The sequence below is a fragment of the Macrotis lagotis genome, chromosome 2 (genome assembly GCF_037893015.1).
Source record: "Macrotis lagotis isolate mMagLag1 chromosome 2, bilby.v1.9.chrom.fasta, whole genome shotgun sequence".
Taxonomy (NCBI): domain Eukaryota; kingdom Metazoa; phylum Chordata; class Mammalia; order Peramelemorphia; family Peramelidae; genus Macrotis; species Macrotis lagotis.
In genome coordinates this window covers 70,195,570-70,214,594 of record NC_133659.1, presented here as the reverse complement: position 1 = coordinate 70,214,594, position 19,025 = coordinate 70,195,570, and the positions used below count along the sequence as shown (strand labels likewise).

Sequence of the window (19,025 nt, the reverse complement as noted above, 5' to 3'; positions counted from 1 at the left end):
CATTGGATTCTTTGAGACTTCTTCTAAATGAGAGATGCTGTGATTTTATGAGATTATTAGATATGTATTAATCAAGGAACTGATCTTGTTCATGCCATCACACCTCTTCATCTTGGCATCCATCTCAGACTAGACACTCTGGTTCCTCCCCTGAGGCCTTGGGTTCCTTTTTGGTGAGAGTTCTCCATATGCCTTCTTGGCCCTGTGTTCTTGATGGTTTAGTATTCTTCATATATATCCTGACCTATAGTTTTGAATGATGAGCATTCTCCATATCTAACTTAACGTTGGACTTGTGATTGGTGAAAATTTGCTATACCTATCCTGACCCAGCTCTACCACTGTTCTACCATCTTGATCTTCTGCTGCTGCCACCTCTCCTAGGACAGTAGTTAGAGGTCCCTGTGGATAAAGTGCTGGGCAGAGAGTCAGGAATAACTGAGGTCAAATTCAACCCCAACCACTTACTAGTTGTGTGACCTTGCACAAGTCTTTAACTTCTGTTTGCCTTGGTTTCTTCAATTTTAAAATGTGAATAATAACATCACCTACCAACTAGGGGTTTTTGTATTAAATGAGATAATACTTTTTACATTTTTTTTAGGTTTTTGCAAGGCAAATGGGGTTAAGTGGCTTGCCCAAGGCCACACAGGTAGGTAATTATTAAGTGTCTGAGGAGGGATTTGAACTCAGGTACTCCTGACTCCAGGGCTGGTGCTCTATCCACTGCTCTACCTAGCTGCCCCAAGATAATATTTTTTTAAAGCATTTATCACAGTGTCTGATACAGAGTGAATGGTAAACAAATATTTATTCCAGTTGGTTGGGAATGTAATTTAGATTTTCAGAATGGAGGTAAATTAAACTAATTTAACCATTCTGTCATTTTACCTTTCCCCTCTTATTCCTTTCTCCTCTTCCCCTCTCACCACTCTCTTCTGGAAATAATATGGAAGGCAAATATTAATAAAATGTCACTCATTTGCCCGGTGGCTTCACTTACTACATATGACTTTCTTTTTTTTTTATTTAAGGCAATGGGGTTGTGACTTGCCCAAGGTCACACAGCTAGGCAACTGTTAAGTGTCTGAGGTCAAATTTGAACTCAGGTCCTCCTGACTCTAGAGCTGGTGCTCTATCCACTGTGCCACCTAACTGCCTCCTTACATATGACTTTCAAAACATTTCCCTACCAGTCTCTTTACATACGGACAGCAGTTCAAATCCACATTAGTTGTGTGTCCTTGGGCAACTCTGATTGCCTTATATCCAGGACCATCTCCAGTCATTCTGATCCACAAATGGACAATGGATTCCAGTTGGCTCTGGAGGAAAAAGTAAGGCTAGTGCCTTAGAATGGCCCCCTTTCACTCATATCTAATTCATGTGTTTATCCAGGCATCATCTCCCTGAAGTCATGATCTTTTTTGAGAAAGAAGGACAAACTTGATCATTGTCTCTCTCTGTTAGAATGTAAGGTCTTTGAAGCAGAGGCTATCTTACTTTTTTAATATTTGCATCTTCCACACTTAGGACAAAGTAGGTATTACTATGTGTTTTTTTTATTCATTCATGTATTCATTCAAAAACTAAGGCAAAGTCACTGAACACTACTGCATTTGGTTCCCTGAGCTATTTACTGACTGATTTGTGTTCTTATATGGTACTCTTTAGCTAAGCAAATTTAAATGTATTTTTTTTTACTATTAATAATGAAACTGTGAATGCAACTGAAAGCAGAGAGAAGATTCCCTTATGAAGACAGTAAAAATGTCAGAGTTGGAGCTAGGAGGATACTCTTTCCTTTCATGATGAAAAAGGAATATTCCTATTTTCCTTGTAGATCCAAAGTAAAGGATAATAGATTGATGAAACTGAGGATGGATTCAGTTACATTCAGAACTGTGCAGAATGGTCAATTCACTTTAATTTAACAAATATTTATTGAGTTCCATCATGAACCAGGAACTAATACTAGACTATGGAGGCACAAAACCAAAACCAAACAGTCCTTACCCACAAGTATCTTTCCTTGGTATGATATGGTATGTGTGTTGGAGGGGTATATACATATATATGCAAGATTAATGATATGCATAAAATAAATAGTTTATAAGATAAGAAGTCAAGGGGGCAAATAGGAAATCATATAATAAACTCTAAAAATATTTGTTGAGAGACAGCACTAAATTTTTGGATGATTGGACAATCCAGAGAGAAAAGATAATATCTATGCTGAATCTTGAAGAAATAGCTAATAGCTGATATATAGTGCTTTAAATTTCCCTAAACTCTTTACTCATATATTCTCATTTCAAAGACTCAAAGGAGCATAGATTCAGAGGTGGAAGGAATGTTAGAGAGTACAACTCCTTCATTTTACATAACTTGAAAGAAGAAAGTGATCCTCACACCAACTCTCAGAAATAGAAATTATATCTGACCCCATTTTACAAATCGGAAAAATGAAGCTAAGAAAATTTCAATGTGATACAGCTAGTAAATGTATGTTGAGGGAAACAAATCCAGATCTTCTTGATTCCAGATTTTCTGCTCTTTATGCTATTTTAGAAGGCCTTCTAAGATATACAAAGAATCCAGAATGCAAGAACCTTTGGCTTGGAGTTGTATGATCTGGAATCAAGTTCTACTTTCAGCACTTATTAGTTGGTTTCCAACATATTAGAACTTCAGTTCCCTCTATAAAATTGGGGAAATTTAACATACTGTAATCATAGTGAAAAAACAAAGTGACCAAAACCACATTGTCACAGAAAAATTCTTTGTCAAAGTGAAACACTAATTTGTGACATAAGTATAGAAGAACCTTTTTTTTTCAAAAATATGATAAAAGTATCCATATAATAAAAAAAGATAGCATTGCATGTAATAAGGAAATACTAGAACCATTCTCAATAAACTCAGGATTAAAGCATATTCAATTTGGGGAAATTTACATTTCTCTAATGCAATTTGACCTAGTTCTAGACATGACAGCAATATCAATGAGACAAGAAAAAGAAATAAAATCTACAAAGATGGTCAAAGAAGAAAAAAATTGTTCCTGTTTGCTGATAAGTTGATGGTTTATTTAGAAAATTCCAGGAATTCATCAAAGTAATGGACAAAATTTATAAATTCATATAAGTAACAAGTTACTAAAAACATCCACAAAAATGACTGTTTCTATAGAAAGCAACTGCAAATTCCAAGAAGAAATAATAAAAATGTACCATTAAAATAATTATACATGATATAAAATATCTGAGTGTCAATATACCAAAGCAAACTCAATGCATGAAAAAATATAATTAAAAACTATCCCTTAAGGTAACAGAGAATAATTTAAGTAACTGGAGAAATATTCAGTGCTTATGGCTTGGCAGTGCCAATTTAATAGCAATGTAATATCTCCAAAATTAATTGTAGATTTGGTGCTATATCAAATCACTGATGAGATACTTTCATTAAGCTAGACAAAATAAGCACAAAATTCCTCTTTAGCAACAAAAAGTTCTGGAATATGAAGGAAAGTAATAGGAACAAAAAGGAATAAAGGAGAGATATCATTTGCAGTCCTCAAATTATGTATTTCATCAATTATCTGGTGAGAGTTAAAAGTGTCAATGTAGAGGGAAAAGACTCAGAAATAACAGAGTTTAATAAGCTCAGAAACTTATTATTTAATAAACCGGAAAACATACATTATCTAGGGAGAAAAAAACTCCCTATTTAATAAGAATTTCTGAGACTGCTGCAAAGTAGTCTGGCAGAAATCACTAACATCTTACACCATATGCCAAAATACTCTCAAAATGAATTCATGCCCTGAATATTAAAGACATACTATAAACAAAACAGAAAACAACCAGATCATATGCCTTTCACTACTATGCTAAGCATACAATTTTCAAATAAAGAATAAAAGTGGTCACACACTAAGGAAATGTTTTTGATTACATGAAAATTTAAAAGTTTCTTCATGAATGAAATTTAAAACAATTAGGATAAGAAGGGAGATGGTTGGATAATCTTTGTGTCAAATATCTTTTTATGAAGGTCTGTTATCTAAGTTAGATAAATAACTAATAAAAATATTTAAAAACAAAAACCATTTCCTAGTAAATAAGTGTCAGAAGGATGAGTGGAGGCAGGGAACCATTCTCAAAATAAGCCCAAACTAATAACAGTCATATTAAAAAACTATATAAAACATGTGTTTAATGATATAGACCTGATGATGAAGCCAGGAAGACCTGGATTCAAAAGTCACCTCTGATGCACAATAACTATATGACCTGCACAAATCACTACTAAGTAAGTATAAAAAACTTCTAAATAATCTTGGTAACTTTCTAAGTTTATAGGTTATAAAGAAGATATCAATCTGCTTTGGTATTTTTTTTTTATTGTTTATCTTCATTAGGAAGTTTCTAATACCAAAAACAATTTCCCTAGTCTCTATGAAAAAAATATTGCTTATTAATACTCAAATGAGAAATACATTATTTCACGTAAAAGCCAACTCATTGTAAATGATGACAAAAGGGATGTATTCAATGTTCGAGAAGTTATGGAGAATCAAGTAGACCAATGAATTGTAGGTAGGGCTATGAATTGATCCATCAATTCTGGAAAACAATTTAATATTATGTAAAAAAGTGCCCAGATTATACATACTATAATAAATATTTATAGAATCACTTTTTGTAGTAATAAATGACCAGAAACAAAGTGAATGGCCATTAACTGGGCAATAGCTAAGTAAATTGTGTGTAAAAGTAATAGAATATTAGTGTGCTGGGAGAAATTTACTGTGCTGGGAGAAATGATGATTATGATGAAATCAGAGAAGCACTAGAAGACATATTAATTGATTGAAAGTGAAGTGAGAAGAATAAGGAAAATAATACATGCTATTATAATATGTAATTATTACATATAATATAATTATAATATAAAATATGAAATTATTATAATATAATAATATATATATTTCAGCAATATAAGGGAACAGAAAAAACAAAAATAAAAAAGCAAAACTGGAAAATTCTAAAGTTCAGGTTTAGTCTCAAAAAAAGAATTATGAGAAGGCAACTTCCCCTGATTCTTTGCAGAGGTAGTGGACTATGAGAATTTTTTACACATATTTTATGAATTTTTCTTCTTTTTCTTATTTGTTAATAGAAATGGTTCTCTGAAAAATAGAAGGAATACATTGGGAAACATTGGTGATAAGAAAATAAAAAGGCAACAATAAAATCCAGTTTTAAATTATTTACTATCTTTTGGTATTTTGAGCTATTAAAATTGGCCCAACATGATGCATATATGCATAAATGAATGTTAATTTAAATATGATTATTCATCTTTTGGTCATGATTTGACTATATTAGATATATACATACTTATATCCATATTTATATCCAATTCTATATATTCATACTGTTCTTATCTGTTCAAGATGATCTCTCCAACTGGTAGGGATTTATGGAGATACACCTACACACATATTACATTATTTAAATGCATACACATATAAATGATATATATGAGATAATCTTGAACAGATGAGAACAGTAACAAATTTAAGGACCAGACAAATAATCTTTAAAAAGTTTCTTCTCATTAGTCTCTTTAAAACTAAGGATTAAAATTTTATGAATGAAAACAAATATAAAATGTGAAGACCAGACTATTGACTGATAATAAGGGTGACTTACTTTGTGGGCTTCCTTTCTGTACTTTCTGCAACATAGTATCCAGGTTGACATTGATATCGGCAGATGGACCCCACATCATGATTTCCCTGGAGGCAGCGAGGCAGTAGCAGGTTGGCATTAGGTATGACTGGTGGAACATCACACTCTAATTTGCAATAAGCTTCTGGGAGAGACCAGAGCCCATCCTCAAGGCAGGTCAACCATTGGTTCAATCCTAGCACCAGAAAACATAAAAGATACAAATTCAAATAGAAAGCTGGAAAAATCCAAAATGAATGGAAGACTTGGGGAGGAATCATGACCTCTTTAGAGCAGGTAATAATGGAAATGAACACCAAATCCAATAAAATTTCTTTAAGGACTCCATTCCACAACAAAACAAAAGCAAGACTAAATTTTAAGATTCAATTCAAAGGTGAGGTTTTAAGAATATAGTACAGGATACTAAAATATAGAGGATGATAACAACATTTGATTCCCTTCAGAGCCTAAAAACAATTGGGGCAACTAGGTGGTGCAGTGGATAGAGTACTGGCATGGATTCAAGAGGATGGGAGTTTGAATCCAGCCCCTGAGACTTACTAGCTGTGTGACCTTGGGCAAATTACTTAACCCTGATTGCCTTGCATCCAGGGCCATCCTGATTCATATCTGGCCAATGGTCCCAGATGGATCTGTTGGAGAAAGTGAGGCTGATGACTTAGAACAGCACCCTCTCACTCAAATCCGATTCACATGCTTCTCATGGCATCACTTCCCTTATGTCTTCATCTTCAAAAATGAAAGATGAACATCATTATTATCTTAAAAACAACAAAGGACTAATTTTGCAAAAAATATCAGTTAAAATAGGAAGCTACTAGATGACTTGCCACCACCTTACCCTGGTGTTACTATACCCTTTTCTTCACTTTGAGCTCTGCTCACCCATCCCTCACTTTTACTTAATGGAGTGGATTCGAAAAAAGGTGATTTGAAGGCATGCCTTGTTCTTTCTCTAAACATAAAATTTCTAGTTTTAGCTCTGAGGACACTTATTTACACATATTTTTGGTATGATATAAATTTTATCCTTTACAAGATAGAGCACCTATTTTAATTTTAATTATGAGAGAACTATGTGAAAGGGGTTTATTGGGTGAACTTTTACCACACCTTCTACAACAATATTCATTGTTGAGTGATTAGCTAAATCATGAAAAGGAATTAAAATTCCCAATTGATTCTGACTTCAAAGAAATAAGAAAGTATAAAACCTCCTCATTAAAAGGGATCTATAATACTTTAATTCAGAGAAAATTAAGTGGGAGTACAACAGGGACATGAAAGCAGGGAAGAGAAAGCAGTCAGAAAGTAGTAGCAGGAAGGAAGGGATAATATTCAGGGAATAGAAGGATGATCATATACTTATATGATTTGCAAACTGATGATACCTTGAAGTTTGGCTGGTGAGATGCAAGAGAAAGAACATCGTTTCAGAAAGGCAGTTCCTTCCTGGCAGGAGAAGTTTGCGTAGTACACATTTGACTGATCAGGAACACCACAATCAAGGGGGACACAACTGATAGCTTGGTCCCAGTGGCCAGAGGAACATGTGAGCAGAATCTCCTTCTAAAAACACAAAATTTTAAAAAGCAATCAGGACAATCCACAAACTTGACAGGAGTTCATCATAAGGAATCTCAGTCTTTTTGCTTCAAATTACAAACATTAATAAAGCTGTATTAAAATGGACACTCAATATCCCTTGGTAGACTTCCAATACCCCAGCGATTTGACCAATCACAGAAGTCAAGCAAAAGAAGAAGGAAAAACTCTGTGACACTTATATTGTCTTACAGAGCTAGTACTTTAAATTAAAAAAAGAAAGCTTAGAATGATTGAATCTGCATTCCAACTGTGTTCTGACCAGAGCAGAGAACTAGAAAACTATGACATCCCTGGTAATAGACACTAAAATTCTCTTCAAGTAACCTATGGTCAGTCAATGCCTTTTCAGATTTCTATAATACACCCTTGACTAATAAGGAGATTGAAATCCATGTAACTTCTACACAAACTGGTGCACCCATTTTTACCCCATGATGAACATATATATATATTTATATATATGACTTCACATTTATTATGCTTGAAATTGCAGTTGGATATTATTCATTGATCTTTTGATCTCAAGATCTTTCTGGATTTCTCTTCTCTCATTGTTGTTCATCAATAAGCATGTGTTAAGTAACAGTTACTGCATCTTATGCTAGACACTAAAAATACAAAAAAAAATTAAATGGACTCTGCTTTAAAGGAGTTTGTATTCTTTTGGGGGCACATAATATCCTCACAGTACAGTAAATAAAATATATGTACATGCATATGTATTATATTATATATATATATATATTTCTACACACATATACATAAATATTTGCACACATAGGTATACAATGAACACAATGGGGGAAGAATGATGTCTAACAACTTTTTCATAAGAAAAAAGCCTTTTGAAAGAGCACGATTGGGGAAGTTTTTATTCTGCCAAGGATCATTTTGGATATTTATAGTGTCATTTAAGGGCCATCCAAAACTTTCAACTTAAAAATTAGCCTGATATATTTGGTCAGAAATTTAATTAAGTCACTCCTTAAAAGCCTCTAGATTCATTGAATTTTGTGTTCTGCTTGTGGTTGTCATGACAGCACCAGACTAAATGATTTCATGGGCCATACCCAACCCAAGGTAGGGGTGGGATGTTCCCTGGCCCCTATCTTAGAATAAGGAATTCCAAGAGATTGAAGTAGTTTGAATGAGCATTCCAAGTATAGGGTCAGCCTAATCAAAGGCACATTGGCAAGAGATGAAATGTTATTAATGAGGAACAGCAAAAGGGTTTCTTTGACTGGAAGGCAAAGTGTGTTAGGAGGAATAATATGGAATCAGTATAAAAACTAGAATGAAACTAGATTGTAAAGGGCTTTAAAAGACCAAGGAAGGAACTGCTGCTTTATATTAGAAGCAAGCAAAATTAACAATCACCAACGCTTATGCCAAGCAATATATTAAAGTTTCTTGAGCAATGAAGCAATAGGATTAGTCCATTGATCAAAAGATCATGAAATATAGAGACAGCTGGTGGCACAGTGGATATAGTGCTCACCTACAGTCTGGAATAATTGATTTCAACTTCATGCTCAGACATCTACTAGCTATGTGAACCTGGACAAAGTACTTAACTTCTATTTGCCTCAATTGCTTCTATTATAAAATGGAGATAATAGCAGTCCCTATTTTACAGGGATTTGAAGATCTGGTGAGATAATATTTGCAAAAAGTTTTAAGTGCTTATTCCTTTCCAAGAATAGAAATTTGGGTCACTTATTAGAGATATCCATGTAAGTTGATACTTATTCATATGAATACTATTCTTTTTGTTTCATCATTCCACATGATCTTTGAAGACAAGGAAAATTTCCATTTCTTATGGTAAAATTGTTAAACACAAAATCCAGGTTTTCATTCACACTCCCCCTTTCCTTCACCAGATAAGTCCTGGAGAAAATATTATTTATCAGAGTCAATAAAGATATAGAGAAGAAACACTTGCGAACACCATCTTTCAAAGCATAAAATCATAAAAAGACCAGAATCATAAGTATAATGACTGACAAAAGTCTTCAAAATCCCTCTCTCCCATGCTTATTTATAGCCAGGAATGGTACTACATATATGATGTTTCCAATCTGTTTTTATAGCTGTCTAAGTCAAAGACAGCTAGATATGTTTTCAGAAGAAACTATTATCTATCATCTTCTGATCACGAGCTGAATCCATCTTAGAAATACCTCAGCTTTGTCAACCAAAGAATACCTGGTAGACAAAGAGTACCTGGCTGACAAAGGTCACACTATCATTTTCAGTCTGTGGTACACATTTCTGAAAGGCTCTGATCTCTTATCACATTGATAAACACCATCACTATTTCTAGGCAATCTCAGTCTCCTATACCTGGAAATCTGTTCCAAACTCTAATTATTACATTTCCATTGCAAGAATGTCTATCAAGCTCTCTGTGTATTTCTTAGATCATCATTCACCTGATTCAGCTCTGTGTAACTTTTTTTCTTGAGTTTCTTTAGATGCTTTAATAGGTATAGAACGTTTTCACTTTTGCTTTCCTTAGCTCCAGGCACTTCTCAAGAAATAATTTCTTCCCCTCTGCTTTCCCCACTATTATTTTCATGACTTTTTGTTCTGTCTTATTTTCTTTTTTTCTTTCTCTCCTTTCTGTATCATGACTTGTTTTTTTATTATTGGATTTAAATGGGTAAATATTTATTTACCACATACTATGTACAAGACAACATGCCAGGGTGCATGGAGAATTGAAAAAGGTCTTTAGGTGTAACCCTTTCATTCAAGGAGCTTATTGTACTGTAAAGAAGATGAGATGTATATATAAATAATTTTTCTGTTAATATAAAATTAAATTTTATGAGAAGACTACTTGAGTTCAAAATGGGTAATTTTAATGTTAACAATCATAAGAATATACTTGATAATATTAAAATAATATCACTAATAATATATTGAGATCATAATCACACAATGCATTCATAACCACCTATATTTAAATGTTTTCTTATAATAATAATATAAAATTTGTTATATTCAATTTTCACTATTTGGGGGTGAGGAGAGTTTGGACCTATGATTTCACTGGAAGAGGGAAATTCCAATATAGAAACTTCTCTGTCAGTGCAGATTACTGATTTATTTATAATTGCTAGTCTTGGTGGTTTGCCTGAGATATTGAGTGACTGGTCTGTGATCAGACACCTAGCATAAGTCAGAAGTAAGACATATATAAATGTCAGCTATTATTATTCTATATTGCCTCTCCATTCTTATACTGTGAATGTCATTTATATACAGAAGGAGAAATTCATGAGCAGTAAGAAAATAATTTTCTATATATAGTTCTGCCAGGGTAGCTCAACTTCATCTAAGTTAGAACTAGCTAGCAGATAGCAGAGTTTTAACTTTTCTGACTTGTTTCGCTGACATAATCACAGAATAATGATTTTCTAAGCTATGTATTTCCATCCAAGCTGTAATGAACTCCTAAGTGCTACATGACTTTTTTTACTTGCTGAATGTCTTTACCTGGAAGACCATTTGTTGAGCTCACCAAGCTCAACAAATCAAAGTTAGATCTCATCATATTTTCTCCCAAATCTATTCTTACTCCAAGTTTCCCCCCTTTCTCTTGAGGGCAATATCTTCTTTCCATTCAGCCAGGATTACAACTTCAGACTCACTTGGGACTCTTCTGTCTTCTTCTTTAGCTCTTATATTCAATCAACTGCTGTTGTCTTGTCAATTCTGTGCCCATAACATGTATCACATACTCTTTCCCATCACAGAGCCTAAACCCTGCTTCAGACCTTTCTTTCCTCTCACTTGATCTATTGCAATAGCTTTTTTTTTAGCAAGGCAATGGGGTTAAGTGACTTGCCCAAGGTCATACAGCTAGGCAATTATTAAATGTCTGATTGGATTTGAACTCAGGTCCTCCTGACTCCAGGGCCAATGCTCTATTCATTGCACCACCTAGCTGTCCCTATTGCAACTGCTTTTGAACTGGTCTTGAATCTATCCAATTCTCCAATCCATTCTTCACAGACTTAACAAAACCTTACTCTAAAAGATGTGGCCACATCAGGCCCCTATTCAAAAAACATTCAGTGATTGATTCCTTATTGCTTCTAGATTAGAATAAAATTCAAACTTTTCTGCAAGGCATTTAATGTCCTCCATAAGCTGATTCTTTCCTTTAAGAGTCTTTTCTCCTATATTTCACAGTAATGTTGTAAGCACCCAAAAGTACAACTTTAAATGGGAACTTTAGACCATTATCTTAATTCAAAGATCCTAAGCTTCCTTTATTATAGAAACTATGGATGGAGCTCACTAGAAGTAGAAAGCTTCAGAATCCAAACCCTGCCCAGATTCTCTGATACCAAAGAGAAGAAGGGAGAAGGAAAATTGGCTTAAAGGAGAATGTGTGGTCTCTAAGTAGTTCCCCAAGAGGCAAAGGCATAGTTCTCTTGGCTCCATCCTTTATGAATGGAAGGGGGAAGTAAAGAAGTCACTGGCCTCCCTCATGCTCCTCAGCACCACTTGGTGTTAGCATTAATTTTACAGTTCACTAGACTTGCTCTGATTAGCTCCACAGATTGGGTACTAGGATCAAACATTGGAAGATGTACAAAGACAAATTTAGACTTGATGAAAATAAAAATATCCACACAATGAGAGTTATTCCAATGAAGGAGACACTGTGTTCCCATTCACTTCCTGGAAAGGTTTTTTTTCCTACCCCTATTATCCCATAATTTTTCTAGGTATGTGATCACTGATTTGAGGATAAAGAATGATTTCCTTTGACCTAATATGATGGGTGCATTACATATGGTAGCCACTCAAATGATTGTTTAGTGAACGATTGTAAACAGATTACTGAAATTCACACAATCTAATCAAAGAGCTAGGGTGAGCAAAGAAACCTCAACCAAAACCAATCGCTTTTGAGGCTTTTCATGAGTGATGAGAAAGACTGGGGTAGGGATGGTTTCATTTTTAAAATTATTTAAAAGAAAGGGTATTAAACTACAGGATAGCTATTTGTAATCTAACCTTTGGCATCTTGACTACTTTGGTATTTTCATCTCCAAAGCAAACTAGGATGGTCCTGGCTTCAAACAAGAATCACTTACGCAATAGGGATATGCCAGGCATTCCTACTGTAAAACAGGCCGAGCAATAAATTCACAGTTTATTCAAACAGCAAAACCTCTTATCTCAGAGCCACAGATGGTCTATGTACAATCTTGCCTTTTCTATAGCTAAGGTCTTCTTTGTGACAGTACTTATCTGTATCTTCATAGGAAATTTTAAAACAATCTCAAAATGAAAATCAACAGTATGAAAAGCACCCAGAAATTAATCCTATGGTCAACATGCCACTGAGGGCCCCTACAACCAAGCACCACCTGAGTGAGTTACCTGCATGGGTCTTAGTCTCTGTCCATTGCTAGCTTGAAGGATGAATCCCTTTTCACAGATGACAGCACATTTCATATGTCCTGGGCTGCTGGTTGTACAATTCACCACATCTGCATGGTGAAGGAGCAATGGCATACAGCTGCCCTGTTCTCCACAAGGCTGATGGGCACATCTGGAGTGGAAAAAGAAGAAGATATATCTTAGTATTGCTCTGATTTACCTGATGATAACAATATAGTCTTTCCAGCTGTATCTCTGTGGTTCTCTCTAAGCAAGAGTAGGAAAATGTCCTGGTTGCTTTAGGACTGTCTTCTTTAACCCTACATTATAGGCTACACATTTATTGGGTATAATGTTCATTAAGTTTCTGCTGAAAATGAATAAAAAGTTTCCAACAACTAATCAAGGTAAGAGATAATGTCATTAGCAGGGACAATGTTGGCACTAAGGCACAACCCAGACCTATTATAACTCAGAAAGAATATCTGGATCTCCCTGTTTTCCTAAGATCCAGTCATCATTTCTTTTATCACAGTAGTATCCAATCATATAGCACAATTTGTTCCATCATTCCCCGATCAACAGGCATACCCAAGCCAGTTTTCTGGTGAAACTCAAAAGAAGACATTTGTCTTAAAGCCCTAGATAAAGGAGAAGAGTTTCCTGAGGGTTGACTGGATCAGGTACAAGTTTTATCTATTATTTTTGTAGATTTAAACAACATTTTTCACATTGAGATATTTTATTGACTTGGGCATTTTCAAGAGAACTTAGGGTCTGTTTTGCAAAAGCAAAATGAACCAGATACCAGTGTTTCCATAGTTGGGAGCACTAAACAAAGGGATTTTGCAAAAGATGCTCAGATTTCCATGGGGCATTCATATCAGAGTTATGGATCAATTAGCCTATAAGTTATATTTGGGGAACTTTTCAAAGATTTCTAACTATTATTTCTTGGATGGGTTTAAGCTATTAGTATTAATATTGGTCAAGTCAAGATACTACTTCTTCAAGCACTAGAATAGTCATGTGTAAGCCTAAGGAGTGTGACATGGTATGTTAATATATATACATATATATATATATATATATATACATATATATATATGTGTGTGTGTGTGTGTGTGTGTGTTTGTTGTGAGTAGTCACCATAATTATGTAGTAAAAAGACAATAACATGCACATAACTATGCAAAAACAGAATATATGCTAGCTAAATTCAAGATAATGAATAAAAGGAAGGTGATAACATTAAGGGTTGTAGTAAAAGGATTCTTGTAGAAAATGAGATTTCAGAAGGAACTAGATGGGAGCCAATCAAGGAAAATGTACAGAATTGTAGAATTGCCAGTGTCAGAGCAAAGTGCCCCCTTCAAGTTATCTATGCAATATGATCACAGAAATATTGCAGGAGTGACAGGTGACTGACCAAGAAAAATGAAGTTACTATCAGAAATCCTTAGGGGAACACATCTTTGACCTATTCCACACCTCAAAGAATGAACAACCCTGTTTCAGAAGGGGCTCAATAAATGCTCATTTATTTCCTTACTACTAAAATATTGGGGAGGGGGGTGCCTGAAAAACCAATTTCATGCCAATTATGTTCCTAACAAACTCTTAGATATAGGTGGAGAATATCTCCAACTCTGAGCAAAGGTGGCAGTAATTACTGTAGAATAGTGTGATCAAAGGTGCAGTTATTGTGGTGCACATGAAGTGCATTAGGCTGATCCAAGTGGTCAAGGAAAGTTGAGATATTATAAAAACTATGCTTCAACGGCAAAAACTACACTTCCCTTACTCAGAACTAGTTCTGGCAATCAGGGAGGTTTGGCAGAAAATGTGAGCAAAGAGAGTTGTCAGAGGCTAAGAAAAACTGACCTTTTAGGTCCTCAAGCAGACCACTGAAGTGGGACTCAGGAAGACAAAACAGAGGCTATAATAGCTAAATTTTGCCAAAGAAGCTCAAGCCAGGTTGATGTTTATCAGACCATTGTTCCACATCATTCTTCTTTGAAGACCAGCTGGGTTCATTTCCAAAGGTCAGACATTGCTTTGGAAAACAGCCCCATAGAGCACACCCAAAGAAGTTGTGATCTTTTGTTACATAATGTAAACTCCAGAGAAAAATTCAACTGTGGTCTTTCTGAAAATGAGGGCAACCAGAAAATGTGCAAGGAAATTAGAAGGGAGGTTGGACCAAGAGCTGCCTAAAGAGAGGTCTCATCTATCTGAATTTATAGGAGGATCTTCTACGGCAGGGATGGTAATGACTGAAGCCCTGGAATGAGTATTTTTGCTAAACAAGAAACAGGTTACAATTATATTCCAGTCATTTGATGAGGAAACTCTGAGGGTGAGACCTAGTACATCATAGCCTACAAAGGGGCAAGGTCTCTGTAGCTTGAATGAGGAGTCCTACACATATCTAGATAAATTTAAAATTCCTGGCAAAAATCATAGGCACCAGAGAATAAAGGACACAATAAGTCTGGTATGTATTGATCAAGTCAATATTTTTAGGGTTCTGAATTGATTCTGACCAACTTTAATCAATTTAAGAGTATTGTTGGTTCATTATGGGCAGCCAGGTTGGACTAAGTAACTAGACACTATGGTGTAATGGGTAGAATTCAGGAAAACTGGAAGTCAAGTCCATCCTCAGCCTCTTACTACTTGCATGACCTTTCATTTAATCTCTCTGACTCAATTTTCTCATCTGTAAAATGGGGGTAATAAGTAATAGCAACTACTTCACCTGATTGTTGTAATAAATTGAAATATATTTAAAATATTTTGCAAATTTCTATGCTTATTTTTTACTACTAAAATATTTTGGGGGACAGGATAATTAATTTTGTGCCACTGAGAATGCAGGAGATATTTATATTAGGTTCCTAACAATGTCTTATATGTAGGTAAAGAAAAATCTCTAATTTTAGGCAAAGATTAGCAGAGATTACTGCAGAATAGTGTCATCAAAGCTGTAGTATCTGTGGAGCACATAATGCACACTACACTGACCCAAGTGGTCAAGGGAATATGAGATTATTGAATACATATCATCTATCATCATTAAGGTCTTCCTTCAGACAAATTACAAAATCATTTAATATTCCTTGAAAGTACAATAACAAAAGTAACATTATTCAGTGATTAATAATAGAAAGTAAGACATCAGTGGAGAAAGATATTCTCCCATCTCTAATTTATCCCCCAGTACTTGATGTGGAGGAGAGTCAGTACAGAGTCTAGATGGAAGAGAGATTCCTTAAACTAGTGAAGTTTTTCATATCACTGATAGAGGAAAGACATTTTGTGAAATTTTTGCAAGTTCCAGGAGATTGCAGAGTTTTGTGGATGAGATCTATAATCACTCAAAATGTTTTGGTTCAACTATTCACTTAGGAAAAATTGGGTGAATAAAGAATGTGTTTTACCCAGATTATGATATACAACTGGATAAACTAGTTATGATATTTATCCATCAATTTCCATTCAAGGATTTATTTGTATTTCTATATATTGATGTTCTACATATGCAAATCTGGGACAGGAACTAGAAATGGACAATGAATAAGACCCAAAGTTGAAAAGAAAAATGTGATGGATTAGTATTGGTAAATTGTACAATTCTTTTAATAACTCCAGGTTCCTCCCCCAAATGAAGGCACTTCTATTTATCCATAATCTTTTGGATATGCATATGATTGAAAGTCATATAACACACCAGTCCCTCAATAATTCTGGTTGCAGATCACAAAAAGCAATATAGTGGGACATGATAAGCAAGATTAGCATGCAGCACACTATAAATAGGAAGAGATAAAAGTCAGGGTATTAATAAAGGATAGATATAGAAATAAAGAAAGAAAACAGGGGGGAGAGAGATTAATTGATAGGTCTTTTTTTTAAAGGACTGATTGTGTAGCAAGAGAGAGAAAAAAGCTATAGATAGCTCATCCACTCCATTGGTATTCTCAGTTTGTTAGGAGAATTCCAGTATTCCCTGCGGCCCTGTTCACCTTGGGTGGACTCCTTATAGCATAACTATGAGGGAACATGAACAAAAACCACAGAGAATGGACAAGCCTCAATGGCTTGCAATCGACAGTTATTGGATGAAGTACCCACTTTGATGAAGTCAAGAGTCATTGAGATATCTCAGTTACAGAAGTTCCTAGGAAGACAGTACAATACTGAAGAAGAGTAAAGCTCAGAGCTCACAGCAAGGGTTGATCAGAAGTGAAAATAAGCCAACCGAGAAGTGTCTGGACAATCTGACCAGTGACTGTGCTAGTAAATGATAACCCGGGAGCTAGGACTAAGGGTAGGACATCATACAAGGTGCCAATTAGCATTTACTGCCTTAGGACAACACTTTGTATTTGAAAAAAGATGGTATTTTTTTTTTTTTACCTAGAGGACAAAAGTATTGAGTATTTAGGGGAAATCCTTTCCCCTTTTCAAAAGAGATGCTTAAAGAATATAAACAAGAAGAGATCAATTTCTGGAAATAAGGAGCACAGGGATCAAAATAAGACTGCAGCTAGAGAAAGGCTTCTGCAGTCATATCCAAATATAAGGAACAGTATAGAAGGGTAGCTGGGGAAGAAATGAGCTCAAATTTTGCCTCAAACACTTATTAGTTGCATGGCCCTTGGCAAGTAACTTTAACCCTGTTTGCTTCAATTTCCATGTCTATAAAATGAGGAAGAGAAGGAAATGACAACTAATTTGCCATTGCTTTGCCAGGAAAACCCCAAATGAATTCACAAAGATTGAGACATGACTGAAAAGTACTGAACATCATTATATATATTCCTTTGAATTGTAATTTCTTATCTATAGGCTGTTTGTTCTTTTATAACTTCTCAGGATCAAAGTACTTTTTATAATGTTCAGGATAACTGCCCTATTACTGTCAATGATTTCATATGAAAAATAGAATAGATTATAAGAAGACTCAGTATTACCATGATACATAAAAAGCCTCTAGTCAAGAGGCTCATAAACTTTTTTAATGTCACAGACTTTCAGTCTGGTGAAGTCTAATAACCCCTTCTCACAATATTTTTTTAATATTTGTAATTAAAGTAAATGATAAAATTCAGTTAAGAGTTTAGTGAAAATAAGGATACAATTTTTTTCCCAACTAAATTCAGACTCCCAGAACCCAATCCATGAGCATAGGATAAGAACACAAGCTGCTTCTTGGCCAAAGAAGAAAATGAAATCACAAAAGTTCTTTCCTTTAAGACAGTATCTCCCTTCCAGACTAGAGCCACCTTCCTTTGTATAGAAAGATATAGACTTTTCCACGTTGCATACTTGGAAGCCATTGCATAGTCTTTTGGGCTGTGGGCTGAAGGGCCTATTGTTTACTCTTCCATTATGGTGTAAGTAGGGGAAGGACTTTCTGTGCGTCAAAGTGGAGCCACTTCAAAGTCAGTGTAACAAAATCCTGGCCACAGACTATGCCAGCAGCCAGAGCAATGACAATAGGATTGCTGCCATCCCATAGCCACCAGAGGCTTCCTCCTCAGAGTGTGCTCAGCACACTCCCATACACGACTGCTTAGACAACATTGTCCATGGATATATTGTAAAAGGAGGGGGGGTATCAAGGAAAGAAGAAATGAATTTAGGACAGAGATCAGTCCACATAAATTTAGAAACTTCTGTCTCTAACTTTTGTTCTCTTTGTGTTTCTTCTTTTGTTTTCTTCTCAGGAGTTGAAAGACTAAAAGTAAATGAAAAATCCAGGGTGCCTTAATCTTTAGTCTTTAGGCCAGGTAACCTAAAAGACTTCCCAGAATCTGGTCCAAGATGGAAAGATAGGACTTTGAAAGCACCTTGACCAGGATTAAGTGCAGACACAAAAGTCCTTCTGAACACATCCAGTCTTTCTCCAGAAGTAGGCAGCCACTTCTGCAGTCTGCTGATTTTTTAATGATTTGCATTCCACATCAAATATGAAGTGACCTCTCCAGGAAGGTCTCTTATATATTACTATTGAAATGTTTGCATAGGGTCAAAAAAAGATTCTTTTCAAAATGAATTCCATTTTCTCTCAAGAATGGCTACTTAGTTTAATAATTAGTTTAAATTAAAAGGGTGCTTCCCTTATTATAGAGTAGAAATGGACAATGTATAAAAAGAGGGAAACTGTCCTTTTTAGTGATCCTATTGGTATTTCCACCATGTCAATACCAAAGTCAGAGATGTTGATGTGAAAATGTT

The 19,025-nt window shown here is 35.0% G+C and overlaps 1 protein-coding gene across 3 annotated transcripts in view; it reads right to left on the bottom strand.

Moving 5' to 3' along the window:
- Positions 1–19,025, bottom strand: part of PAPPA2 (pappalysin 2) — a 372,249-nt gene that overhangs the window by 104,657 nt on the left and 248,567 nt on the right. For 2 of the 3 annotated variants that reach the window (XM_074222103.1, XM_074222104.1), the window contains 3 exons: positions 12,780–12,951; positions 7,157–7,334; positions 5,724–5,937 (listed from right to left, as the gene is read on the bottom strand). In XM_074222103.1, the coding sequence (XP_074078204.1) occupies positions 5,724–5,937; positions 7,157–7,334; positions 12,780–12,951 (564 nt within the window). Of the gene's footprint in view, positions 1–5,723; positions 5,938–6,362; positions 6,495–7,156; positions 7,335–12,779; positions 12,952–19,025 lie in introns of those variants that run through there. The other variant, XM_074222105.1, reaches the window with a different exon arrangement.